This window comes from Theropithecus gelada, chromosome 2 (genome assembly GCF_003255815.1).
Source record: "Theropithecus gelada isolate Dixy chromosome 2, Tgel_1.0, whole genome shotgun sequence".
Classification (NCBI taxonomy): domain Eukaryota; kingdom Metazoa; phylum Chordata; class Mammalia; order Primates; family Cercopithecidae; genus Theropithecus; species Theropithecus gelada.
The window spans coordinates 81,946,479-81,974,473 of record NC_037669.1 but is presented as its reverse complement, the minus strand read 5'-3'; the positions used below and the strand labels follow the sequence as shown (position 1 = coordinate 81,974,473).

The 27,995-nt window shown below is 46.6% G+C and overlaps 1 protein-coding gene across 2 annotated transcripts; it reads right to left on the bottom strand.

Moving 5' to 3' along the window:
- Nucleotides 1-839: 839 nt before the first annotated feature.
- On the bottom strand, nucleotides 840-27,995 carry DNASE1L3 (deoxyribonuclease 1 like 3). Of its 2 annotated transcripts, XM_025376198.1 has the most exons (10): nucleotides 27,703-27,995; nucleotides 27,509-27,597; nucleotides 24,160-24,397; nucleotides 16,786-16,874; nucleotides 13,718-13,807; nucleotides 13,016-13,128; nucleotides 8,931-9,043; nucleotides 5,767-5,924; nucleotides 1,555-1,651; nucleotides 840-1,015 (listed from the first exon to the last, which is right to left on the bottom strand). In XM_025376198.1, the coding sequence occupies exons 3-10, from the start codon at nucleotides 24,298-24,300 to the stop codon at nucleotides 899-901; spliced, it is 918 nt and encodes a 305-aa protein (XP_025231983.1). In that variant the 5' UTR covers nucleotides 24,301-24,397; nucleotides 27,509-27,597; nucleotides 27,703-27,995; the 3' UTR covers nucleotides 840-898. The 2 variants fall into 2 exon arrangements, with proteins under 2 accessions (XP_025231983.1, XP_025231982.1); XM_025376197.1 differs by lacking the exons at nucleotides 27,509-27,597; nucleotides 27,703-27,995 and having other exon boundaries at nucleotides 24,160-24,617.

Below are 27,995 nucleotides of genomic sequence, written 5' to 3'. Positions count from 1 at the left end.
GACAAATACAATGTGGTGGATGTTGCAATAGAGGTAGGGCGTACATGGGGGCTGGGGCTCTGGGATAAGGCAGGGCATGTGGGGGCAGAGCCAAGGCCCCCAGGGAGGGACAGCATGGGGGTGCAGGGTGGAGGACATCCTCCTGGAGCAGGGGTTCAGGGTGCGACCCTGGCAGAAGGTGGGGCTGGCGCAATATACCAGATAACAGAGACCTTCATGGTGGCCAAGACTGAGCTCTCTCCGATGGTGATGGGAGCCACTGAAGGATTTATGGGCAGGGGGTGGGACTGGGGCTGGGACTGAGGGTGGGCTGCGGTCAGATTAGTATTTCAGAGGATGACACTGGTGCTTCCTGGGCTGACTGAATTGGAGGAGGACAATTTGAAGGCAGAGAAACCAGGCAGGAGTGGCCTTTATCCTTCACCCTGTGAGACGTGATGGTGGCCTGACCTCACACAGGAGGGGGCAGATTCTTAAAACAGTTAATTGCCCAAATCACAGGGGCAGCTGGGGCCTTGGTGTTTCTGGTCATTGCCCGTGGAACAGGACCCCTCAGGAGAACTGAAAGCCGACGCTCTTCCTCCCCCTGCGGCCTCTCGCATGACAGGGTTGAGCAGGCCCAGTGACAGAGGATGGGACTCTGGCTCAGGGTATGAAGACCATCATTTTGGGCTACAAATGCCCCTGGTTCCCTTTTGGACAATTCAGGGGAGGTATGAGGCCAAAAGAGATATAAAAGATTCTCCTTCCAATTTGGCTCAAGTCAGAATAAATTCAGGTCAAAAAATGAAAGCAGTTGGATCAGTCTTGTTTTCTAAGTGCAGGGAGCAGTTCATGTATCTGTTAAAAACATTTTATTTAGAGGCAAGAAATGGTTAATAAGATGACACCCTTGGATCTAGGAGCGTTTGCTCTTTGTTTTCTTCCTTACAGTGACAGATTTTTTGCTGTTGGTGAAGGCCCTTGAAGACTGTAGTTTAAATTCAACTGGAAAGTGGTCGCTGACATCCAGGGCCTATAAGGAGAAAAGGGAGGTAGATATGGAAATCAGGAGATACCTGGGAGATGCTTTCATTTTAGCGATGAGCAAATTCAGGACCAGGAAGGGGAGATGAAATGCCCAAAGTCACCCCACAGAGCACACACTGGTAAGTGTTATTCCAAGACCAGCTGGATCGAGAAATTTTGGCAGGGCCTCAAATCACAAAATCATAGGCATTGAAACTCAAGGTCTAGTGCCCAATATTGTGTCTTCCGTCTTCAGCAGTGACCTCAAAGGGTGACATCAACCCATCTTTTTCTTCTTTTTTTTTTTTTTGGACAGGATCTCACTCTGTTGCTCAGCCTGGAGTGCAGTGGTGCGATCTCAGCTCACTGCAACCTTTGCTTCCTGGACTCAGGTGATTCTCCCACCTCAGCCTGGGACCACAGGCATGCACCACCATGCCCAGCTAATTTTTTTGAATTTTTTGTAGAGATGGGGTCTCGTCATGTTGCCCAGGCTAACTCATCTTTCTAGGACAATGGCATAGAAAGACAAGATGGCAGCCTTACCTCCTCTTCCGTCAGTTTGTAAGCTTTCTGGAAGTCAAAAACACTGTTTGACTTGGGAACAACAGAACTGACGATTTCTTGTCCTCTAAGCACAATCCTGGAACAAGGGGAGGAAAAACAGTTGTGTTAATCCAACCTGTGATTGCTGAGATCAAACCAAAGTCTATGTTTGCTGTTTGGAATTGACTGAGCAGCCTGGCCCTTTCATGTGGCACTCAAAGTCCAGACCTGGTTTTAGCCTGTGACCCTAAAGGACAGTGCCTACAACTGTGAAATAGGATCAGTCCCTGCCATGGTTCTGTGGACACCAGGACACTATCTCCCAGTGTGGGCAATGTCCCTGGTGGAGTAGGAGGTTTTATATGACACATGCACACTATCCCACACAACAATGACTTGTGTACTGAGAACGCTGTTCTCTTTTCAATTATTTTCACTTTCCCTGATTTGATTATGGAGAAATTCTCAGGGAGGTGCTGGTTTGTCTTTAATACCTCCCTCAGTCCATGTTGACAGAGAGTAGGCTGCCATTTCTGAGCATTCTGCAGGCAAGAGAATTAAGGCAGAATTTAACAATGCATGACTTTCACTGGACTTAATTCTCACACTACCTTCAATTTATGGCAAATGCTGCTGCTTTCTTACTCTTGCTAGTATCAAATTTCTTTCTTTCTTTTTTTTTTTTTTAGATGGAGTCTTGCTCTGTCACCCAGGCTGGAGTGCAGTGGCACGATCTCAGCTCACTGCAAGCTCTGCCTCCCGGGTTCACGCCATTCTCCTGCCTCAGCCTCCTGAGTAGCTGGGACTATAGGCGCCCGCCAACACACCCGGCTAATTTTTTGTATTTTTAGTAGAGACGAGGTTTCACCATATTAGCCAGGATGGTCTCGATCTTCTGACCTCATGATCCGCCCACCTTGGCCTCCAAAGTGCTGGGATTACCGGTGTGAGCCACCGCGCCCAGCCATGAAATGTCTTTTAAAAATTTATTTCAATAAGAAATTAAGGGATTTAATGAAAAATATAGAGAAAAATCACAGCATATGTGCTTTGCAGTAATGACAAAAAGTAAGAATGAGGTAGTCAAATGAGTTTTGGAAACAAACTAACATATCCCAAGCTGGGTGATGCAGTTGTAGTCTACGTGGTCCTGAGTGATTTACCGAGGAATGGCGAGGTGAGTCAAACTGCCATTTCATGAGTGCCCACTGGGCCTTCCCCATTCTAATCGACAGTTTTGGTATCTGCATTTGCTAACATCACCACCGCAACTAACTTTTTTTTTTTTGAAGCAGAGTCTTGTTCTGTTGCCCAGGTTGGAGTGCAGTGGCGCCATCTCAGCTCACTGTATCCTCTGCCTTCCAGGTTCAAGCGATTCTTCTGCCTCAGCTTCCCAAGTAGCTGAGATTATAGGTGTGTGCCACCATGCCTGGCTTATTTTTGTATTTTTTAGTAGAGACGGGGTTTAGTCTTGTTGGCCAGGCTGGTCTTGAACTCCTGACCTTAGGTGATCCACCCACCTCAACGTCCCAAAGTGCTGGGATTACAGGTGTAAGCCGCTGCACCCGGGCTATTGCTTTTAATTCAACCCAAATGTAAATTCTTCACATCAAATTAGAGATTTGTGAAAGCTTTCTTTAAGACTCAGAAAGTAAAGAAAGAGATGTTTAAGGCTCCTCTATTTCTGACTTCTTCCAGGGATGTGCAGGACCAGGCCAGTGTTCATGTGAAGTTTTCCGAGGCTGGTCCAAGGCACTGGCCAGATCCTGGGCATCTTTGCATGATCCCCCAGCACTCAGCACTTGAGAGGTGTTTGATAAATATGTGAACACGGAACAAAGACTGGAATTGAGACCATATTGTCTAACTCCATTTTTAAAACATCATTTTTATGGCTTTTTATTTTCTCAGTTTATTTTATTTAATTTCACTTTTTATTTTATTGTATTGAGACAGGTCTCACTATGTTGCCCAGGCTGGAGTGCAGTGGCTATTCACAGGCATGTGATCACATTGCTCTAAAGCCTTGAACTCCTGGACTCAAGTGATCCTCCTGCCTTAGCCTCCAGAAGTAGCTGGGATTACAGCATACGCCACTGCACCTGGCCTATGACTTTTTAAAAGCCACGAGAGGCCGGGCATGGTGGCTCACACCTGTAATCCAAGCACTTTGGGAGGCCAAGACAGGTGGATCACCTGAGGTCAGGAGTTCAAGACCAGCCTGACCAACATGGCAAAACCCCATCTCTACTAAAAGTACAAACAAAAAAAAGAAAGAAAGAAAAAGCCAGGCATGGTGGTATATGCCTGTAATCCCAGCTACTTGGGAGGCTGAGGCAGGAAAATTGCTTGAACCCAAGAGGCAGAGGTTGCAGTGAGCCAAGATTGTGCCACTGCACTCCAGCCTGGGCAACAGAGCAGGACGCTGTCTCAAAAAAAAAAAAAAAAAAAAAAAAAAAAAAAGCCAGAAGAGTTCTACATGTGGTTATGAGAAACAAAATTCAGAGCATCAAAATAAAAAATGAATCATTAAAATGTCACATGTAATCCCACCATCCTTTGGGATACATGTGTATAAAATCAGGATCCTTTTAGTAAACATCTTTTTCTAACCTGTTCTACCCCCTCCCGATCTACCGTGGCCATGTTGCCTTCTGATTCTTCTGTATCATTTTCAATCACTTCCCACTCATTTGCCAGGGGAGAAGAATGGCGCTGGAGAAGGGACTTGACCTACCCAAGGGCACACAACTGCCATGTGCGAGTGAGTGAATGAGTGGCCATCGTCCCGGCTTTGCTGGAAGTCCTTCAAAATAGGGGGCGGGGACGGTCTGGGCACTTAGTGCCCTGTAACTCCCCACCTTGGGTTTCCACTTTGCAGAGTAATAACTTATGCAAAGGAAACACCAGCCTCAAAAGCTCCAAGAGGAACAAAGGAGGTCATGGGATGGAAATGAAAGCTAGACCTCGAAACTTGAGAAGTGAAAACGAGTGGCCTGGTAGCTCTCATGCAGATGGTCATCTCACACTTCCTCGTGGCAGGCTGAGCTCTGGGAACTGTGGCCACCACCTGGGACCAGACTTCTAGGGGTTTCCCCACCTGTGGTCTCTGTGATGGAAGATCACTAACATTCACACACCTCAGGCACTCCCCACTCTGTGCCCATTGAAGGAGCAAAGATGAAAGCTGTTTGAAAATCCCTGAAGGGACTTTAAAAAGCACAAGGGAATGCTAGGACTTAAATGTACACATTTGCATTTAGGAATATATACCTGAAGCTTTAAAGTACAAATACCGTTGCACTAATTGGTCTCATTTTGGGGGTTGTTTCCTGAGGAAATCACAAGTACTTGCATAAAATGTACAGAGGATATTGATTTTAGCAGTATTTATAACAGCAAACCCTTGGTAATAACCTAATGCCCAATGATAGGGATTGGGCAAATCAATTGTGGTAAGTCTTTGTTATGGAACAATGAACAGCCCATTAATGTAATGAGCACTTGCCGCATGCCAGGCATTGTGCTAGCAGCCTGACATGCTATTTCATTGACTCTACATCAGATCTTCATGAGTGAGGCACTAGGATAATTTCCATTTTACAGGGGAGGAAATGAAAGACACAGAGAGCCTGTCTCTTGGTCACAGACATATGAAGTGGTAACGTCAGGATTTAAATCCAGGCCTGTCTGACACCGAAGCCAGTGCTTACCTCTGCTAAGCTACAATGCCCAGGGCCACCGCATAGGGTCCTGAGGTTCATACACTGCATGTGGTACCCAGTAGAGGGGCCTGACATTTAATGGACTCAGCTCTCCAAGCAGTGTGCTTTTTTTATTTTTATTTTTATTTGTTATTTTTGAGACTAAGTCTCACTCTGTTACCCAGGCTGGAGTGCAGTGGTGCGATCCTGGCTCACTGCAGCCTCCACCTTCTGGGCTCAAGCGATCCTCCCACCTCAGCCTCCTGAGTAGCTGAGACTATAGGTGTTTGCCACCATGCCCGGCAAATTTTTGTATTTTTTGTAAAGACAGAGTTTCGTCATGCTTCCCAGGCTGGTCTTAAATTGCTGTACTCAAGCGATCCACCTGCCGAGGCCTCCCAACGTGCTAGGACTACAGGCGTGAGCCACGGTGCCCAGCCACCTTGCGCCTTTCCTAGTGCACACCAAGCACTGTGCTGAGCCAGCAGCACCCTGCAGGGCCTCCTACCTGTCATATGCACACTTGGTGCTCCTCTTCACCGTGGTATCCTCTTGGTCCCCGATCAGCCAAACGAACCTGGGGTCGGTCCTCAAGCGGATGTTCTTCCAGGCCTTCTTGGGGACATAGCTGCAGCCGGCATTGAAGTCACCCATGAAAATGAAATTCTAAAAGACAAGATTTGAAATTGTCACCTGGTGGATGCTGCTGCAGAATGCTTTCATGTGGGTCTCTAGCAAAGACTCCACCTCCCAGGCCCAGTGAACAACAGGGTCTGTTATGGGCTGAATCGTGTCTACCCTGCTCCCACCCGGGCCAAATTCCTGTGTTGAAGTCCTAACCCCCAGCACCTTAGAAGGTGACTGTATTTGGAGATAGAACCTTCAAGAGGGAATTAAGGTAAAATGGGCTCTAATCCAGTATGACTGGCGTTCTTGTAAAAAGGGGAAATTAGGACACAGAAAAGTGTAAAGACACTGGAAGACGATGGCCATCTACAAGCCAAGGAGAGAGGCCCTCAAAAGAAACCACCCCGCTGGCACACCTTGATCTGGGACTTCTAGCCTCCCGAACGGTGATGAACTCACGTTCTATTGTTTACGCTCTCAAGTCTTTGGTATGGTACTTTGTTATGGCAGCTCTAGCAAATGAATACAGGGTCTTTAAAAATGTCTTTTTGTTGTTTAAAATTGAGTCATAGTTTTGATGAGTCGATGACAGGCGAGTGCGTACCAGTGAGGGTGTTCTTAACAGGAAGGAGAATGTTTGCTGTTCTGAGTCACCACAATTCCATGTCAGCATGCAGAGTCAGGTGTGAATAAAAAAAAAATTCAGTAAATCTATCCCTCACATCTTTTGTCTCTGGCTCAAACTGCTGTAGGGTGTAAACACACGAATGAATCAACGCCTTTTGTTTTCAAGCAGGAAAAGTGAATTTGGGTGGTGTATTGGCAGCCCTGGCATCACTCTTTCTCTCCTATTGTTTTGAAGTTGGAAACTTATTTCTGTCAAAATTCAGTTCCTTGAGGAGGTGAGAGGCATCTTCAGGGGAGGGGACCATCAAGTGAGCTGTCCACCCCCACCCAAGGCCACCAACAGAAACTTTCTATCTTGGAAATATTTTTCCCCGCACAGCTCTTGGAACAGAATTTTCAACATTCCACAATCCAGAGGAAGTGCCAGATTTCCTTGTTTGTGCTATTGTTTGGTGGGGCATTGCTGACTTTAGAGTTTTCTTCAAGAACATTTTATTTTGATCTTAGTGATCACGATTCTCCCCGTGATTGACGGGTTCAGTTGAGGACAGAGGGTCATTCTTAACCTCAGTGATCACCAGCTTCTGCTAACATAGACATGATTTGCTGAACATTCACTATGTGCCAGGGCTAGCACTAGGTGTCTTTAAATTTACACCTCACGGCAATAAACAATAGGAGGTAGAAGAGCCCACTAACCTCTATAGAAACAGGATTGAGAGATTAAGTGACCTGCTCTAGGCCACAGGACTGGGAGGTTCAAGTGGTGAAGTCAAGAATCACATCCCAGCCGGGCGCAGTGACTCAGGCCTGTAATCCCAACACTTTGGGAGGCCGAGGCAGGTGGATCATCTGAGGTCAGGCGTTCGAGACCAGCCTGGCCAACATGGTGAAACCCCATCTCTACTAAAAATACAAAAATTAGCTGGGCATGATGGCAGGTGCCTCTAGTCCCAGCTACTCAGGAGGTTGAGGCAGGAGAATCTCTTAAACTCGGGAGGTGGAGGTTGCAGTGAGCCGAGATTGCACCATTGCACTGCAGCCTGGGGAAAAGAGTGAGACTTTATCTAAAGAAAAAAAAAAAAAGAAAGAATCACATCCAAGTCTGCTTCACTGAAGCAGTTTCCCCTGTTGTTCACTTTTAGGCCACTGATGCCTCCCCACAGCCCGACACTCAATAGGTGCTCAATACATTCTTGTTTAATAAGTGAATGATGTCATAATTTTTGGAAAGAAAGAATCTTTCTTTTGACCTATTTATTAATAAGCAATGAAATACACCCCTGGTCTTTTCCATGCCCCAGCTCTGATGGACTATGTTCACAGTCTATTTGATTCATTTTGCACTTGGAGCAGTGGAACTCAGGAGGAGGAAGGGGGATCACAGGAGTCACATTCCGAAAGAAGAAAAGAGAAATACAGAAGAAGAACTCTTGGGTGCACTTCCATATTTGTGAAGAGCTTTCACAGACCCTCACAGCCACAAGTGGTGCATCCCTCTCTTCCAAAAGTGGACAGAACTGAGCCTATAGGGATGGCAAATGTGTGCCCCCTTCTGTGAAAACAGCACTCCAAGTTTCTTTGGGAGACCACCCATCCCTCCTGCACCTCAAACTGTGAGTTTGGGGTGAAACTGGGGTGGACACAGATTTAGCCAATCAGAGTATCTCAACACCCTGATCACAACGATTGGTTCAGGGATGGACATGTGACCCAGTTAGAACCAACGAGACTCAGTCCCACAGTATTTGTTGCATTGTGGGAAAGAAAATTTATCAGTTGGTCTGGAGGCTGCTGCTGGCCATCTTGCCATCCCATGGGTGGGGCCAACCTGAGAATGGAGCCACGTAGAGGAAAGGGTGACCAGGAGATGGAAAGGAAGAGACAAATCAAGCCCTGATTCTCTTGTCTGAGCCCTGGATCCAGCTATGCCTGAAGTACTCCTGGACATTTCAGTTACACAGACCAATCAATTGCTCCTTCTTTTCATGAGCCATGTTAAGATTCTGTCCCTTGCAACTGAAACAATCCTGACTGCTCTATGCCTCACACTTCTCAATTGCAAAGTGAGAATGAGAAAGGTACTGTAGCTACCTCAAGGGATTATTGGGAGGATTAAATAAACTTGTCCATGTCAAGTCTCAGCACAGTGCCTGGCACTAGCTATTCACTCAGTAAATGTTGGCATCTGTTATTAATGGGAAAGTGTGGGAATTCCCAAAGCCCACGTGCAGGGTACCCAGGCAGATTTAGCAAGAGGGATACTTAGGGCTGAAGAAAGGCCTTAAAGAAGGCTGTAAGTGGTGGTAGCCTGCACATGCCCTGCCCTCTCCCCCTCCCTGGAGAGGTACTCATCCCACTCAGGGACCAGAGCCTGCCCCTGCTAGATGGGAATTCGGCTGACACAGCAGTCATCACCTCTGCCTTCCAGCGGTGTTTTATGTCCATGTAGACGTCAACCAACTCGTCGATCTCTTTAACGGATGTCTCTGGGGTGGTGTGCAGGGGGATAATCACGAAGTCTTTGACAGCTGAGGAACAGGAAAGAGGCAGAGGTCACACACTTCCCTTGTCAAGGTCTCACAAACACTGCTGGACGGAAACAGGCTCTCCCCTCCAGAAGGCACAGGCTGCATTGTCTGGGTCCCCTGTTCCCAGAGGGTCCGGCCAGTGGCTGAGGTTTTAATGATCTCGGGATCATTTGGCTGCCTATTTTTACTACACAAAAGACTCATTTCTCCCAGTTGCCCTTCATGGCTAAGAGAAAACTGGTAGACTGTTGTAGAAAGTAAAACAGTTTCCTCTTCGAAGTTTCCTTTCTTGTTAAAGAATAAATCATAAGTGTTAGAAATAATAGTTTCTTTTAAAGACTAACTTCCTTCAAGCCTCCTTGCTTTGTGTTAATAACTCTTTGTTAAGCCCTATCCTGTGTAGCTGTTAGACATGCTTACAGGCATGTAGTACATTCTATGTCCTTGTACCTTAACCAAGATATTTGTGCTGGACATGCTCGCAGGCACGTTCCAGCTCACAGCCTTTGCCCCTTCCCTATTTGGCATAAGCAACTTCCTCTTTTCCTTTGTTCTCCCTTGCCTTTACCTATTTAGGAAAGGTTTAAATTATTAGCCAGTCAGGTTAGCTTAGATTGTGTGGTCTGGCTCCAACCAATAGAGACAGGACACAGTAGCAGGGACAAGCTGAGTAAAGGATAAAAATTGCTTCCCTCCTTTATTCAGGTGTGCTCTCACCATTGTTCCATCTGCGAGGAGCACCCTTTCTGCAGAAAGTAAAATTGGCTTGCTGAGAAAACTTTTTATCTGAATGTTGATTTTTCTTTGCGGTACCAGGGAACAAGCATTCTGCTTCTAAATGAACATTTTACTTATTACAACTGTGTTCCATGCTGGCATTGTGGGTGCTTTTATTTTCTCATTTGTGTGTGTGTGGCAAATCTATTTTCTTTTGTTTCTGATGTATTTTATCCCTCTTCTTCTTTTTTTAAATTGACAGCTAAAAATTGTGTGTGTATATATATATATATATATATATATATATTTTTTTTTTTTTTTTTTTTTTTTTTTGAGACGGAGTCTTGCTCTGTCGCCCAGGCTGGAGTGCAGTGGTGCAATCTCAGCTCACTGCAACCTCCACCTCCCAGGTTCAAGTGATTCTCCTGCCTCAGCCTCCCAAGTAACTGGGTTTACAGGTATGTGCCACCAAGTCTGGCTAGTTTTGTATTATTTTTTTAGTAGAGACGGGGTTTCTCCATGTTGGTAAGGCTGGTCTCAAACTCCCAACCTCAGGTGATCCACCCATCTCCGCCTCCCAAAGTGCCGGAATTATAGGTGTGAACCATCACGCCCAGCCTATTTTCTGCTTTTCAAAAATAATAAATCTGTTTGGTTTTTGTACTAAGGAAAAACATTTTCTTTTTCTTTGTTTTTCTTTTGTTTTCAAGATGGAGCCTTGCTCTGTCACCCAGGCTGGAGTGTAGTGGCACGATCTCAGCTCACCACAACCTCCACCTCCCAGGTTCAAGCAATTCTCCTGTCTCAGCCTCTTGAGTAGCTGGGATTACAGGTGCACACTACCACCTGTAAAAAATTACCTGGGTAATTTTTTGTACTTTTAGTAGACACGGAGTTTCACCATGTTGGCCAGGCTGGTCTCGAACTCCTGACCTTGTGATCTAGCTGCCTCAGCCTCCCAAAGTGCCGGGATTACAGGCATGAGCCACCAAGCCCAGTCGAAAATTTTCTAATTAAGAAAAATTGACCAGGTGTGGTGGCTCACTCCTGTAATCCCAACACTTTGGGAGGCCAAGGCAGGCAGATCATCTGAGGTCAGGAGTTCAAGACCAGCCTAACCAACATGGAGAAAACCTGTCTCTACTGAAAATACAAAATTAGCCGGGCGTGGTTGCGCATGCCTGTAATCCCAGCTACTCGGGAGACTGAGGCAGAAGAATCACTTGAATCTGGGAGGCAGAGGTTGTGGTGAGCCAAGATCACACCACTGCACTCCAGCCTGGGCAACAAGAGCGAAACTCCATCTAAAAAAAAAAAAAAAAAAAAAAAAAAATGAGGCTTGTCAGTTTATACTCCTTTTGTAATTAAGAACAAAAGTTCCAAAAAGCTATTTAAAAATTAGCGTGGTCTTCATGAAAGACTTTTGTGAAGTGTCTGAAAACCTTCCCCCACCATTGGAGGACTGAGAGAGCCTGAGTGTGGCAATGTGCGTGACCCTCGGAAGCCCTGCCTGGCCCACCTGCTAACAGCAGCTGTCACTTTCTGAGCACCTCCTCCTGGGACCTCCCCTTATTCTCAGCCCGGATTCCCACTCTTACCTCAACAGACAAGGGCGGTGGGGTGGTCACTGCTCAAGTCACACAGACAGGAGCCAGAACTCAGCCCAGCAGGCTGCATCCAGGGCCCTACACACCCTCATCGCTGGCTCTCCTCGTCAGGCCTCCACTGCACTCCCCCATCCTTCTTTTGGTCCCCCTAAATATTCCAGCCTCCTTCCCACTTCTGAGCTTTTGTGCTCACTGTGCCCTCCACCTGGAATGCCCTTTCTCCAGCCCTCTGTATGGCTGGCTTCTTCAGGTCACAGCCCAATGTCACCGCCTCCGTCTGGTCCAATGCCCTCAACAGAGCCTGGCACATAGTAGGTACTGAAAAAGTATTTGATTCTTGACTCCATCGAGCATTGCATAGTGGTTAATATGGGCTCCTGATTGGGCACAGTGGCTTACACTTGTAATCCCAGCATTTTGTGAAGCCAAGGCAGGCAGATGGCTTGAGCTCAGTGGTTTCAGAACAGCCTAGGCAACATGGCGAGACCTCATCTCTACAAAAAATTTTAAAATTAGCTGAGTGTGGTGGTGCGTGCCTATAGTCTGAGCTGCTTGCGAGGCTGAGGTGGGAAGACTGCTTGAGCCCAGGAGGCGGAGGTTGCAGTGAGCCAAGATCATGGGACTGCACTCCAGACTGGATGACAGAGCAAGGCCCTGTCTGAAAAACAGAAAAAAAAAGAACATGAGCTCCTGAGGTGGTGGCCTGGGTTACAACCCTGGCCTGTCCATTTCAGCAGCTGGGTGACTTCACGCCTTTTTAAACCTCAGTTTCCTGAAATGTAAAGTGGAGATAATCCTACTCCCTACCTTGTAGTCATTGCAAGGATTACAGGAGGCTGGCACTTAATCAGGGGCCAGTACAAGTACTGTTGTTAGAGTTCAGGGAGCAATCCATTTGGATTTCCTCACCTGCTGCAGTCTGTGGAGGAGTCTGCAATGCAGTGACCAGAGGGAGAGTGAGCCTCCAGGCTAGCGGTTTGCCTAAGCCATCGCTTACGAATTGTTTTTTTTGTTTTTTGTTTTTTTTGAGACAGAGTCTCACTCTATCGCCCAGACTGGAGTGCAGTGGTATGATCTTGGCTCACTGCAACCTCTGCCTCCCTGGTTCAAGCAATTCTCCTGCCTCAGCCTCCCGAGTAGCTGGGATTACAGGTACGTACCACCACACCCAGCTAATTTTTGCATTTTTAGTATAGACAGGGTTTCACCATGTTGGCCAGGCTGGTCTCGAACTCCTGACCTCAGGTGATCCACCTGCCTCAGCCTCCCAAAGTGCTGGGATTACAGCCGTGAGCCACTGTGCCCAGCCAGGATTTTTTAAAAGGAAGGAAGGGTTGTACTTGACAGAAACCAAGGAATTGCAGAAAATTTCCATGCACCTAAACTCTTCAGAGAGAGGGGAGCTACCATTGCTTCCAGAAAGTGGGTTCCAGGCTGGGGAAGTCTTGAGTTTCAGCATTCTGAGAAGCAAGCCTGGTGCCATCACACCGAACTGCATCGTCTACACTGAGGTATTAGAAGCAATGCACTGTCACATCCAGCGTAATGCCTCCCTAACGGGCTGCATAAACCTGAGCTCATGCTCAAGGCTGCTGCCCATTCATGGGCCGTTGGGGAGGTCCCCGAGAGAGAGGCCTGCGGGTCTTACCAGTGTGGGGCGACTGGAACCAGACCACAAAGGGCTCCCTGGAAAACACATCTACGTCTCCATCCTGATAGTCATGGTAGTGATAGCTCCTCTTCACAGACACCAGCTTTTCCCTAAAAGAAAGAAAAGGAAATCCTCCCAGCTGAGTCAGCCCTTTTCTTACTAATTTCATAAAGCAGAGATGTAGGTTCCCTTGGCTTTCTTAGACTCCAGAGCAGGCTCAAGCATGGGGTCATTTTCCTGAGAGCAAGGCTGAGTCAACTCTTCTCAACAGCCAGGGAGCTGTTGAGAATCTGGGAGCTGAAGATATGAGCCATACTAGTTATCTGTGGCACCCACAGGTTAATGTTCAGACTTAAGAAATTACTAGCAGGAAGAGGAAAAGAATATGAAGTTCGGGAATCAGCTGGGCTGAGCACCTCAGCTTTCCAGCCTTGGGCCAGGACTTGACTATGAGGAGTAAAGAACTCCTGGCCTGGCAACCATGGAGCCAACCAACAAATGAGGTGTTAGGAGACCCCTTGTGTTTTCAGCTTGAAGAGTTAATACTTTGCATAAGCCCCCAGTTTTGACAGCAGTTATTTTGATCAACACTGAGAATTGGTTAGAGATCCAAATTTGGTTTTGCAGAGAAGACATGCATTTTGATTCAATTCACGATTTGTTAGTGGCCATGTTCTAGGGAGCATAGATGATACTCACTTGTAGAGAAAGGCATATTGTTCTTTATATGTGTTTCTTCCAAGCCGAGAGCTAATCACGTAGTTGTACATTATGCCTCTCCTTGAATTTCTAGAAAAGAAAGGTTTCACACCGCATCTTAAAGAATAAACATTCCCCTACTGTACATGTTCCTCTCTTTCCAATCTGCCCCCATACACCCAATGTGTGGAAGGGCCACTGTTCATCATAACCTTTGAGTCCAGTAAGAAGGGCCACCATTGATTGGCTGGAATGTGGCATCTGCCAGGATCTTTACAGCCATTATTTCTTGTCTTATGAGAAGGGTATTATCGTTATCCCCTTTTTATGGTTTGCAAGGCCAAGTTGGGATATGAACCTAGATCCAACTCACCCCAAAACCCGCATGCTTTGGCCTGTACCTGTAGGAGGCCACTGAGACCCTAGAAGACGATCTGGGCCAGAATCAGCCCCTGACCCCACTCATGCCTATGGCTGCAGCTGCAGCTTATGCTTTCTGGTGGAATAAACGTCATCAAGCCACCTGTCCGTGTCCATGAACCACTCCTGAGCATTTATGATAAGCAAGAATATTCTCTCCTCTGAAAGCCCCCAGGCATTTTCTCACAAGCCTTGGGAACATGATTTCACTTCACTATTGTTTGTATCCTGGGTGCTGGGGATACAGCCATGAAGTCCCATTGACCTTGCCCCTCACCTGCACCAGGGAAACCGGACTCTCTGTGTGTTTGCCAAACCTACTGATAACTCCACTCTGGGCAAAGCCTAACACAGTTTCACATTGTCTGCTCACAAAAAGATCTAGGGCTTGTCTGAAGCTGCAGCATATTCTTAGGTTCAGTTGGAAAAAAAGCAGAAGGGGTATTTAGGGGCCAATCTTACAGAAATTCCTGGAACTTCAGATGCATTATTCTAAGGCAGACCTGGCCCCTGGGGCCCCAGGAGTGTGAACAGTAGGTTCTGCTGGGCTTCCACTTTGAGGAGGCTGGCCCTATTTTGAACATAGCCTGCCAAGTCCTGAGTTACCAAACTGCTTGTGGTGACTCAGTTGCAAAGTGACTAAGGCCTATCCTGGCTTGTGGGGGATAAAGGGACAAACAGGCTTGGCTCTGCCTGGAGTCCATGACAGTCTAGACAGGTTGGGGAGTGCCAAGACCAATGGTGGTGAAAAGACTTGCCCCAGATGGACTGTGCTGGAGATGCCTGGAGCCCACCTGACCCCTCAGTCCCCCACAAACCTGTCCCCTCAGTCTCCCACAAACCTGACTGGGACCACTCCAAGGAAGGCTGAGATGACAAAGAATAGAGCACTGGCTATGAGATCAGATCAGATGTGATGCAAGTTCAGCGGTAGGCGTGGCCACTTCCTGGCTGAGTGACTCAGGCAGGTCCCTCACTCATTTCCCTCACTATAAGGGAAGCCCTTAGGCAGACTGACATGGATTCTTGCCTGTCCCTACAGTTGTCCTATACATTCCTTCCCTATGATGGATAAGCCCGGAGGTTACGGGATGATGGCACCGGGATCTACCATCTCGTCTCGCCCCTGCCCAAGACCCAGACATGGCTTTTGTTCAAAAGTCCCTATTAAGTGTTTCATGCTGAGATGGCCAGGTGCAGTGGCTCACGCCTGTAATCCCAGCATTTTGGGAGGCTGAGACAGGCAGATCACTTGAGGTCAGGAGTTTGAGGCCAGCCTGGGCAACATAGCAAAACCCCGACTCCACTAAAAATACAAAAGTTAGCCAGGCATAGTGGTGCATGACTGTAAATCCAGCTACTTGGGAGGCTGAGGCAGGAGAATCACTTGAACCCAGAAGGCAAAGGTTGCAGTGAGCCGAGATCTTCCTGCTGCACTCCAGCCAGGGCGACAGAGTCTCAAATTTAAAAAGTACTAAAATAAAAAGCAAGTGTCCCTCATTCCTTCACTAACGCCTTTTACTACAACTCTCTGATCACACCCCCCAGAAGTAACCACTATTAATAGTTTGGAGAGCATCCTTCCAATCTTTCCTCTTCTATGCACATGGAAACACAAACACACCCTTATTCATGTAACATGACGACTCAAAAGGGCTATTTTACCTGCAATTCTCAACTTGCTTTTTTTCAATACATTGCAGCCATTATTCCATGCTGGAATATTTAGCTCTAACTTATTCTGTAGCAAGCATGAATTTTTTTTTTTTTTTTTTTTAAAGAAACAGTCTTGCTTTGTGGCCCAGGCTGGAGTGCAGTGGGGTGATCATGGTTCACGGTAGCCTAATCCTCATGGCCTCAAGTGATCCTTCCACCTCAGCCTCCCAGGTAGGTGAGACTGTAGGCACGTGCCACCACACCTGGCCACCAGCGTGACTTTTAACAGCTGCATAATATTCCAGTGTGTGAGCATATCGTAATTTTATTGATCTTTCTTCTACTGTTGGTTTTTAATCTTTTCTCTTTTTTCCAACATTTTCTTCATAACCATACTTTTTAGCTCAGCCTCATCTGCTTTTTTCATTTCTTTCTGTGTCCAGACCCCTCATCTATTTCCCCTATTCTGTTTTATCACAGTAAAATCAGCTGGTTGAAAGTTCTCAGGCCGGGTGCGGTGGCTCACGCCTATAATCCCAGCACTTTGGGAGGCCAAGGGGGGCGGATTACGAGGTCAGGAGATCGAGACCATCCTGGCTAACACAGTGAAACCCCGTCTCTACTAAAGAATACAAAAAATTAGCCGGGCGTAGTGGCGAGCGCCTATAGTCCCAGCTACTCGGGAGGCTGAGGCAGGAGAATGGCATGAACCCGGGAGGCGGAGCTTGCAGTGAGCCGAGATCGTGCCACTGCACTCCATGCACTCCAGCCTGGGCGACAGACCGAGACTCTGTCTCAAAAAAAAAAAAGAAAAAAAAAAAAAAAAGAAAGTTCTCAGGACCGTGGCTAAGGGAGTTGGAATCCTGGGCAGCACAGGCTATGTGAACTGGTGGTCAAGTGTGGGATCTCACATTACTTTCAGATCCCTGGAGCTTTCAGATGCCCTTGCACTTGACCTTGAGCCCTAGCGGGCCCACCCTTCCTCATGTTACCCGTTCAGCTTCTCCATCAGTACGGGGCAGATCCTGTTGTTGCTATCCTTGATTTCCATCAGGAGCATAATGTCACAGCGTTTGATGACCTGCAAGAAAGAGAATCCCCAGGGGTTGAGGTCATTTACCACAGATAAATAAAACCTTTTATTGGACACTTACTGTTTTTAAGCATTGCATTGAGTGCTTATTAAAATAATTTCTACTCTGAACTAAATGAAGGACTCCCTGAGGTAGGTTGACGCTTTTGTTATATACATTTTTAAGATGAGCGTGAGGCTCAGAGAAAGTTGAGTAAATTACACTCCCAGTCACCCTACTAGAAAGTGGTGGAGGCAGAATTTGAACCTATACCATTCAAGCCCAGAGCCCCTTGCTCATGACCTCCCCACAATATCCTGCCTCTTGGCTTTGCTTGAATAATTATAATAATAATAATAAATATTAAGCCCTTAGTCAGCAAAGGTAACAGACTGGATTAGAAATTAAGAGGTATAATGATAATAACTATAAAAGCTGACATTTACTGCAAACCTACTCCAAGTCTTACAATAACCCTATGGGATAACTATGCTTTTTAGTCCATTAAACATAGGCAGAAACCAAGCTCAGAGTGGTGGAGTGACTAGCTTAAAGTCATACAGCCAGTATAGGTTGTAGAGCCAGGATTTGAACTCAAGTCCACGTGACTACAAAGTCCACCATACTGAACTGTTAAAACACAGTCCTGGCTGGGCACGGTGGCTCACACCTGTAATCCCAGCACTTTGGAAGGATGAGGCGGGCAGATTGCCTGAGGTCAGGAGTTCGAGTTCAGCCTGGCTAACATGGTGAAACCCCGTCTCTACTAAAAATACAAAAATTAGTCGGTCATGGTGGCATGTGCCTGTAATCCCAGCTACTCAGGAGGCTGAAGCAGGAGAATCTCTGGAACCTGGGAGACAGAGGTTGCAGTGAGCCGAAATCACGCCACTGCACTCCAGCCTGGCGACAGAGCAAGACTCCATCTCAAAAAAAAAAAAAAAAAAGAAAAACCAGTCACTGCTCTGGAAGACTCAGTCCAGCAAGACAGACAAATGGAAACAGCTAGCTATGATGTGAGACCAAAATCAAACCAAAACAAAAACCTGCGCTACATAAAAGTCACAAGCTGTGGAAGTGTTGAGGAGTAATTAATCGCTTCTATTCGGAGGATTTGGAAGGGCTCCACAGTGAAGGTGACATTTGAATGGTCCCTGAAAGCTGAGAAGGCACTCAGAGAGAAAAGAATATAGGAGAAGCTCCTTCAAGGTGAGCAACCACCTAGAGGCCAGGGTGCAGACCAAGCCCACAGCCCTTCCTGTGACCAAGCCCACAGGGGCCTTTCTGTGTATGGGATCCTGGTGGGCTCAATGACACAGGATTTGTTGGTCAAGGACAAGGCATCCCCAAGGTTAATATCTTTTTTTGAGACAGGGTCTTGTTCTGTCACCCAGGCTGGAGTGCAGCTGTGTGATCATGACTTACTGCAGCCTCAATCTCCTGGCCTCAAGTGATCCTTCCACCCTGGCCTCCCAAAGTGTGGGGAGTACAGGCATAAGCCACTGCACCTGGTCTCCAAGGTTAATTATGTCCTCTTACACAGCCACCAAAGACATAAAGTAGGAGGGTTATGCCAGTGGTCCTGTCTTTCCAGAGCACATGTTCCAGTTCCATCTTTAGAAGGACCCAGTGGGGGCCGGGCGCGGTGGCTCAAGCCTGTAATCCCAGCACTTTGGGAGGCCGAGGCGGGTGGATCACGAGGTCAGGAGATCGAGACTATCCTGGCTAACATGGTGAAACCCTGTCTCTACTAAAAATACAAAAAATTAGCCGGGCACGGTGGCGGGCGCCTGTAGTCCCAGCTACTTGGGAGGCTGAGGCGGGAGAATGGCGTGAACCCGGGAGGCGGAGCTTGCAGTGAGCCGAGATCACGCCACCGCACTCCAGCCTGGGAGACACAGTGAGACTCCGTCTCAAAAAAAAAAAAAAAAAAAAAAAAAAGAAGGACCCAGTGGGGAGAGACACCAGCACTTACCTGTCTGGGTGCCTCTGTGACTGGGGGTTCAGCCTTTAGGAGGCTGCCCCAGGTGGGAGGTCCACCCGTGTAGTGACTGACGAGGAGAACAATGTCCTAAGTCTGGAGCCTTCCATGGACAGCTTGAACTCCATGGCATCAGCCACGCAGGGCTCTCCTGGGAGCTGGAAGCCACTGGCCAAGCCAGTCTGCTGATTTAGTCACTGTGACTGCCACACCTTTCTGGAAGGCATTTTCAAATAGGTATGCCCTTTGACCCAATTTTTCCACTTTGAAGAATGTCTTCCTTTGGGGTGCAGGTGGCTGAAGCCTGTAATCCAACACTTTGGAAGGCCAAGGCAGGCAGATCACCTGAGGTCAGGAGCTTGAGAACAGCCTGGCCAATATGCCGAAACCCTGTCTCTACTAAAAATACAAAAATCAGCCTGGCGTGGTGACGTGTGCCTGTAATTCCAGCTACTGAGGAGGCTGAGGTGGGAGAATCACTTGAACCCGAGGGACAGAGGTTGCAGTGAGCCAAGATCACACCACTGCACTCCAGCCTGGGTGACAGAGTGAGACTCCAACTCAAAAAAAAAAAAAAAAAAAGAATGTCTCTCGTTGTAAGGAAATATCCACAATTTCTCTGCACCTCAGGTTCCTCATGTATAAATTGGGATGAAAATATCAATCCCTCATGGCGTTGCTAGAGGATTAAGTGGGTACTTAGAATAGTGCCAGCCATGTAGGAGGCATGAAACAAATCATTATTACCTGTACAGATCAAAGACAAAGATGTATTGCAACAAAAAATTGGAAACAACTTAGGTATTGCCAAACAGAAAATCATTCAATGAATTAGGTTGCACACACAGGATAAGGCATTATATAGCATTAAAGGCATGTTTTAAAAGAATATGAACATCATGGGAAATATAATATAAAGCAGAATACAAAACTGATGACACAGGATGGTGTCCCTGCTGCGAAACCCATGCGGACTTACATATGCCTGTAAGAAAATTACCCAAATGCCAAGAACAATTACCTTCAAGTGGCAGGGTAATGAATGATTTCCTTTCTTCTTTACAGGTTTCTGTATTTTAAAAATCATCTTTAATGACTATTTTCATTTTAAAAATCATTATTTAATTTATACAGAATATAATTTAAAAATTAGACCTTTATAATTAAAATGGAAGTCTTATTTAAAAAAGAAAACTGCTCGATGGGGAAGAAATTGTGGGAGGTAATGGCCAAAATTTATCAGGACATGACAGGTGCATTTCTAACTAACTTATTTAATATAAGTTAAACGAGTTGTCTTATATAACATGCTTAATACAGTGCCTGGCACATAGGAAGGGTTTCATAAGAGTTACCTCTTATCATTGACTCATCAATTTTTTTTTTTTTTTTTTTTGAGACAGAGTCACAGAGTCTCACTCTTGTCACCCAGGCTGGAGCACAGTGGTGCAATCTCGGCTCACTGGGTTCAACCTCCGCCTCCTGGATTCAAGTGAATCTCCTGCTTCAGCCTCCTGAGTAGCTGGGATTACAGGCACCTGCCATTATGCCCAGCTAATTTTTGTATTTTAGTAGAGACAGGGTTTCGCCGTGTTGGTCAGGCTGGTCTCGAACTCCTGACCTCAGGTGATCTGTCCGCCTTGGCCTCCCAAAGTGCTGAGATTACAGCCGTGAGCCACCGCGTCCGGCAATTAATCAGTTTCATGATAACTGTTTGATGCTGGTCCTCAATGCTAGTGTAGTTGGGTACTCTGAGGCTCCATGAGGTTTAATAATTTGAACACAGAGTGAATACAGGACAACAGGTTATCTACACTACAGAGCACCTTCTTGACCACTATATGTGTTTATTTATTTATTTTTGAGATGGAGTCTTGCTTTGTGGCCAGGCTGGAGTACAGTGGTGCTATCTCAGTTCACTGCAACCTCCGCCTCCTGGGTTCAAGCAATTTTCCTGCCTCTGGCTCCTGAGTAGCTGACACTACAGGAGCCTGCACCACCGCGCCCAGCTAATTTTTGTATTTTTGGTAGAGACAGCGTTTTTCCATGCTGGTCAGGCTGGTCTCGAACTCTTGACCTCAGGTGATCCATCCTCCTCGGCCTCCTAAAGTGTTGGGATTACAGGCATGAGCCACCGTGCCCGGCCAAATACTCCATTTTCTAATCCCTCTTGACACATGTTCTCCCTGTTCAAATTTCAGACCAGGAAAAATATACTTGCCCTGGCTCTATGTTCTCAAGAGGAGGCTCCCAGGATGAGAGTCCCAGGGAGGAAACCTTCCAGAGCCGAGACCTGAAACACTGATATCTCCCTAAGGCCAAATTCCTGACTCTGTTCACAGGAGGGGAAGAGGAATTTCTGGGTTGTGCATGCCTAGTGTTGACAGAATCCAAGCAACGTGTGTTATAAGTGGGCCTGGGGAGAGGGGAAGAGATGGTCTGGAGGGGTCTTGAAATATCCGGGAGAGGCCGGGCATGGTGGCTCATGCCTGTAAGCCCAGTGCTTTGGCAGGCTGAGGCAGGAGGATATTGAGCTCAGGACTTTGAGACCAGCCTGGGTAACATAGCGAGACCCCATCTCTACAATTTTTTTTTAATTAGCCAGCATGGTGGTGTGCACCTGTAGTTGCAGCTACTCAGGAGGCTGAGATGGGAGAATTGTTTGAGCCCAGGGGGTCAAGGCTGTAGTGAGCTGTGGTTGCACCACTGCACTCCAGTCTGGGCAACAGAGCAAGAACCTGTCCAAAAAAAAAAGAAGGAAGGAAGAGAGGAAGAGGGAAAGGGAGGAAGGAAGGAAGGATGGATGGAAGGAAGGAGAGAGAGAGAGAGAGAAGGAAAGGAAGGAAGGAAGGAAGAAAGAAAGAAAGAAAGAAAATCAAAAAGAAAGAGAAGAAAAGAAAAGAAAGAAAGAAAGATCTGGGCCAGAGGGTGGCTTGTGAAACCCTATGTCATGCCTCTAAAGAGGGAGCAGCTCAGCATGGTGGGAAGAGCCTGGGCTCCAACCCTCCCTCTGCCACTTATGTGCTCCACAGCTATTTGGGCAACTCACTTCACCTCTGAGTTCCATTGCCTCCTCTGCAAAATGGGCACAATAATCAGAGTGGCTGTGCGGCTGAATTAGATACTGCACATTAAGGGCTTGGCACATAGCATGCACTCCTGAAATAACCATTGCCCTCTGCTGTAAGCTCTGTGAAGAGGGAGGCAATGCCTCCCACAGCCACTGCTACATCCTCAGTGCCCTGGTGTGTCTGATGCAAGGTCTAGCGTCACTGAGCATTTGCTGAACAAGCTCTGTTCTTTAAGGACACCCTGGAAAACGCACAAACAGGGGACACTCAGCCAGGGAGGGGTTGGCATCTGGACAGCTGCCCATGATATGCGGAGGGCCAACCCAAGATGGAGAAGGCAGGCCTCCCTCACTCTCCAGCCTCCCCAGTGCAGGTCAGGGTGACGGCAGCATGATGCTGCTGAGTCTCTGAAGCAATAAATCCGGACGGAAGAGTGGAGAAGGCATCTCAGCTTCTATGGCTGGGCTGCAGGGGTGTGTTTGACCCCAACTCTTCCTCTTACTGGCTATGGAAATCTAGATAAGGGGCCACTCTCAGCCTCTATTTACTCAGTTATGAAATGGGGGCGACACCACCTAAGTCACAGTATTAAATCTGAATATAGAATTCCTGGCCTATAGGAGGTGCTTAGTCAATGGGCGCTAGAGATAATCCTATTCTGAGTGCCTGGCATTCTCGGGTGACTGTGAGTGTGCTGTTGGGTGGCTCTTGCAGTGTTTTGGGGATGGCCTGTTGGTAGGATGGGGAGGGTGATGCAGCCTTGACAAGGACTTCGGACACGCCCTGCAGGACAGAGCTGCTCAGGGGAGATGCAGAGTTCAAGCCCCCATGATGGACTCACTAAGGAACAAAAAGACAGCCGGGTTGCATCAGTGAGGAAGGAGATGGGAACTCAGTGGCTACCCAGGTTCCACGGGCCATGTGTGAAGTGGGGAAAATCATTTCCTTACATGTCAGGGTTTCCCACTGAACAATCTTGTCATGGTTCCCACAGGCTTGGCATTGCTATCCTGGCTAAACAACACCATCTAGAAGGCCTTGTGTACCTCCCAAAGGGCAGGGCCACCCGGGTCTGAGAGGCTCATCCAAGTAAGAACAGAGCCTGCCAGTCCTCACTCCAATCCTCCTTCCCAATGAGAGCAACAGCAGCGGCTCTGGCTCATGAATACCCGCCTTGTTGCAGGCTCTGCTGGGCGCCTCAGGCACCCTGAGTTCTCTTCCCCAGCCAGCGCTACAGGTGGTATTCGGGCGTGGTCGCCGTTTTGCTGAGAATAGCTGGTGGTTCAGGGAGGTGCAGGGCCTCCTGAAGCTCACAAGTCTGGTAGGTGGGATCTGAACCCAGGGCTCCTGGCCCCCCTACCACACCATGGTGCCTCAGGCTTCCTAAGGTAATAAGTACCTTTCCAGAGTCCTGGGAAAGGGTTAAGTTGCCAGCATCAAAAATAAATTACCCTGTAAGATAAACGGAGTCAACTGACTCCAGAGAAAGCGAGCAGTGTCCCCAGACACTGGATATATCACCCAAGGAAAGCCTAAGTGAAGGTGGAAGGAATGGGGGAGTAGAGGAGGGGGAAAGAGGAAGGAAGGAGGAGAAGAAGGAAGAAAGAGAAAGAGAGGGAGGGATGGTGAGGATGAGAGAGAAGGAAGGAAGGAAAAAAGCAAGGAAGGGAAAGAAAGAAAGAAAGAAAGAAAAAGAAAGGAAGAAGAAAGAAAAGAGAAAGAAAGAAAAAGAAAGAAAGAACAAAAGAAAGAAAGAACGAAAGAAAGAAAGAAAGAAAAGAAAGAAAGAAAGAAGAGAAAAGAAAAGAGAGAGAAAGGAGCTGGGCTTTGCTGGTGAAAAGGAGTAGCTGTATAAGATTACTTCATCTTTCTTTGTTCATCACCTCTGCATGGGGAGTAATAGTCCCTCTTCATAAAGATGATGAAATGAAACCATGTGCTTATAGTGCCTGATACAGGCATTCAATAAATAGCAATAAAAATCATAATAGCCAACCCTTATGTGGAACGTATAATGAGCTCTATTTACCAACTCCTATAGTCCCCTCAGCGATCCTGGAGAGAGCCCCTGTTTTAAGATGATGGCAGGAGGCACAGAGAGTTGAAGTGGTTATTGTTCCAAGCCAGCTTCTACATTCCCCCTAAGGGCCAACTTTAAGTACCTTGAGTCTCTTAAAGTCTGAAGACAGGAGAGAGGGTGTGAGGGGTGCCTGGGATCCTCCTCCCAGGAAAGGGACTCACCTTCACAATGACATCCATTGCATTCTGGTCTTCCTGCTTGCTTTCCCCAAAGGACCTGACGTTGAAGGAGCAGATCCTCAGGGCCAGGGCACTGTGGATGGAGAGGAGGAGAAGCAGCAGTGGGGCCAGCTCCTGTGACATCTTGGCGCTGCTCTGGCTTCAAGACTCCGTGAGAAGACAGCAGCGCTTGCAGTGCCGGATTCTGGCCACCTCCGCAGGCTCCACTGACTTATAAAGCCTGCAGATAACAGGAATTACTGGATTTCTCGTTGCAACTTTCAGTTCTCTGAGGAACTGAAGATCATGGGGTTTAATCCCCAAGGAAATACAGATACATTGGGCTAGCCTTTTAGGAGCCCCTATATTCGTCACCCGGGTGCGGAAATTGGCATGCCTCATTTAGGCGCCATCCTCCACAAAGTCACTCATATCCCAACCGGGAGCCAGCTCTGACATCTAGTCATCGGTCCTGCGGTTGCATGCCATGTGCCTTTTCCTGACAGTGGATGAACTCGGAAGTGGTCCACCCTAGAGGGCACCTGGGGTGACGGAACCTTCTGCTGGGCGACAATGAGGCAGGAGGCATGGGAAATTCTGCTGGGTTTTCTCTAAATCACTGGGATTTGGCGGCCTGGTGTCCTCAGACACACCCAGACTGTGACTCTAATTGCCCTGGTGGTGTAAAGTAAGGTCAAGGGTAGTTTGAATTACTTAATTTTTTAGACTGTTTTACTGTACAAATACTAGCAGTGTGTTGCCAGAGAAAGCAACTGGGGATCTGATGGAATGGATGAGGAAAATGTCCCTGGACTCTGTGAGCAAATAACCCGTGAAACCCATGGAAAGACCCGTGACTCAAGCTGATATTAATTTAATATTGACGAGAGTTGTGTGACCCTGGGAGAGAAAGGTCTTGTAAGAACTGTAGGATATCAACTCAAGCAAAATGACATTTAGAGATTTGGGCAGGAAACTATGAAGGTCTGTAAAGAAAAAAAAAAAAATGCAAAATCCAATCAAGATACATTAATGGAGTTTGGCAAAGACAATTCTGTGAAAAGGATAGGGAATAAGAATAACTCCAAGCCAGCATCGGGATCTGCGGACCAACCCCTCTTAAGGGGATGGGTCTGGGGCCACAGCCACAGGGAAAATTGTACATGTATCCCCAACATACATCCGGGCAGCATCCTGGCCAAGCATGGCAGGAATTCTATAAGATAACCCCAAATAGTACATGGAAGGAAATGGTTTCCTGAGTTCGTGCTGCAATCAATCTCCCTGTTGTCTGCAACCTAAGACCTCAGGCCTGGTTGAATCTCTGGTAAAAAGTGGCTCTGGGCCAGATGCAATGGCTCACTCTTGTAGCCCCAGCACTTTGGAAGGCTGAGGTGGGTGGATCACTTGAGGTCAGGAGTTCAAGGCCAGCCTGGCCAACATGGTGAAACCCTATCTCTACTAAAAATACACAAATTAGCTGGGCATGGTGGTGGGTGCCTGTAATCCCAGCTACTTGGGAGGCTGAGGCAGGAGAATGGCTTGAACTTGCGAGGCAGAGGTTGCAGTGAGCCAAGATCACACCGCTGCACTCCAGCCTGGGCAACAGAGTGAGATTCCATCTCAAAAAGTAAATAAATAAATAAATAAACAAATAAACAAATAAATAAGGAGTTCTAGGGAATGGTTAATTGTCTTTCTTAGTGAATAGGCATCTTCCAACCAGAAAAAGATTCAGAATTAAGTGTAGAAATGTTTAAGAGACTCAGAGCCATGGTATAATGTTTTTGTGTGTTTTAAGATGGAATATGTGATATTTTATGGACTTAATGAGAGCTGCTTGGCCAACTATATAGAAAACCTTGTAACTCTCTTATAAAATGTGCACTTGGTAGGGTTTGATTCAGATTCACGACTTTGCGTTGAAACCTTTGTCTGAATACAGTTGTGGAACATTTATAAACGCTTTGGGTTATCGTCAGTGTTTTGTTTGTTTGCTTTATTAGAATTCAAATGATTTAGTATTTTTTAAAGGTAGCTTTTTTGTTAGTTCAGACAATTGAAGAAATTTTAAAAGAAAATACGGCATATTAAATAAAGTTTAAAATGTTTATTAGTCGGCCACAAACCCCTTATAAGTAATTATTCAGGTTTGTTGGGTTTAGGGTTGGCAGATTTAACAAATAAAGTCATAGAACAGTAGGTAGATTTGAATTTGGGGTAGTTCGTATTTAATTGGACAACTTGTATTTTATCTGGAAATCCTAGCTGGATTTATAAAAAGAATGAGAATCTTTGTAAGCTGACCTTAAAAGCATGGCATTTTCTTTTTTTTCTGTTAACAAATTTTTTTATTTTTAATTTTTGCAGGTACATAGTAGGTATATATATTTACAGAGGCATGGCATTTTCTAAGATAGTAATCATTCCATCAGAGTCTAGAAAAGTTCTTCGTTCCTAGCATTAAAAACAAGCTAATGTGTAGAATAAAGAAAGTCAAGTAATTTTTTTTTAATTTCCAGCTTTGACAATTTGAGTATTAACTTGAAAAAATAAAATAAACCTCTAAATAGTGGTTTCTGCATATAGAAACTGCCCTTGAGGACTTAAAGAAGAGTCACATGAACAGATTAAGAGATGAACCCCATTCTCTAATTAGCACACCCATGGAATGAAATTGGACCTTTTAAAAAATGCCTGGATTCTGGAAGCACAATTCTAAGAGCCAAATTTAACTGAATCCAACTAGGTGCAGGTGCTGCATTAGGGCTTTCTGTGTTTCATCTCACTCCATATCCCCCCAGCCCTTCCTATGGCTGCTTTATTTTAGAGATGAGCAAACTGAGGCTTGTGCCCCAGGAAACAGAGCTAGCATGTGGCAAAGCTGAGATTCAGTCTCAGAGTGCTGACTCCAGATTAACTTTCTCACCCACCGAACCAGGCATATCAAAACTTTAATATGGAACACTGGGGGTGCAGGGCGGGATGCAGGGCAGGAGATGAAAGGAGGACTTCCACTTTTTACTCTGTATACTTGTGTATTGTTTGATTTTTTTTTTTTTTTGCAAAAACATGTACTTCTTTATTAATTAGAGATAAAGAAAAAAGTGCTAAAAGTTTTTCATTCTTTTAAGCAGGTTCAACAATGCCCATGCAAACACGTTTTCTGTCTTTGTGTGCAACTGAGTCAAGGGAAGCTTTCCCCTACCTCCAACAGTCATTGACCCCACCTGCAGAAGGTTCACTTCAACCCCTCCATGCAGTACTGGACGACCCTGGTAAGGCAGAAACCCTCTGTCTCATCCTTCGGTTGGCTTCTCTTGCTGGGAACTGGGAATTTTGAGGCACTTGCCTAACTCCTGCTGACAGCTCCGGGGTCTCCATCCTCGGGATGAAGTTTCCTGCTCCATATACTTGCAAACACCAGTCTCCAAGATGCACCTGGAAGAAAAGATAAATATGCCTCATTCTTTCTTGGAGATTTATAATGCACATTAGCATATTAAATGTTCTGAAAAGTCCTGTAATTGTAAAAAGCCGCTTAACTGTGTTGAAACAGGGTGTCCAAAATTTATTGTCTGCGGAGTCCTTTTCTTCATAGAATTCCTTGGACTATCTTGAGCAACATCTACTTTTGGGAATACTGTCCTTGATTGTGCAGTGACAATCAGATCCCCTCAAAGCCTCAAGCTCTTGTCCTGGTCCGTAAGTCCCTGCTGAAGAGCTCCGTGCATGTCACATGAATGGGCTGAAATGAGGATCAGGAGTTCAGACACATGGCCCCCATACAGCCGTCCACTACGGGCCCTGATGGGACAGGAGTCAGTGGAGACTGATAT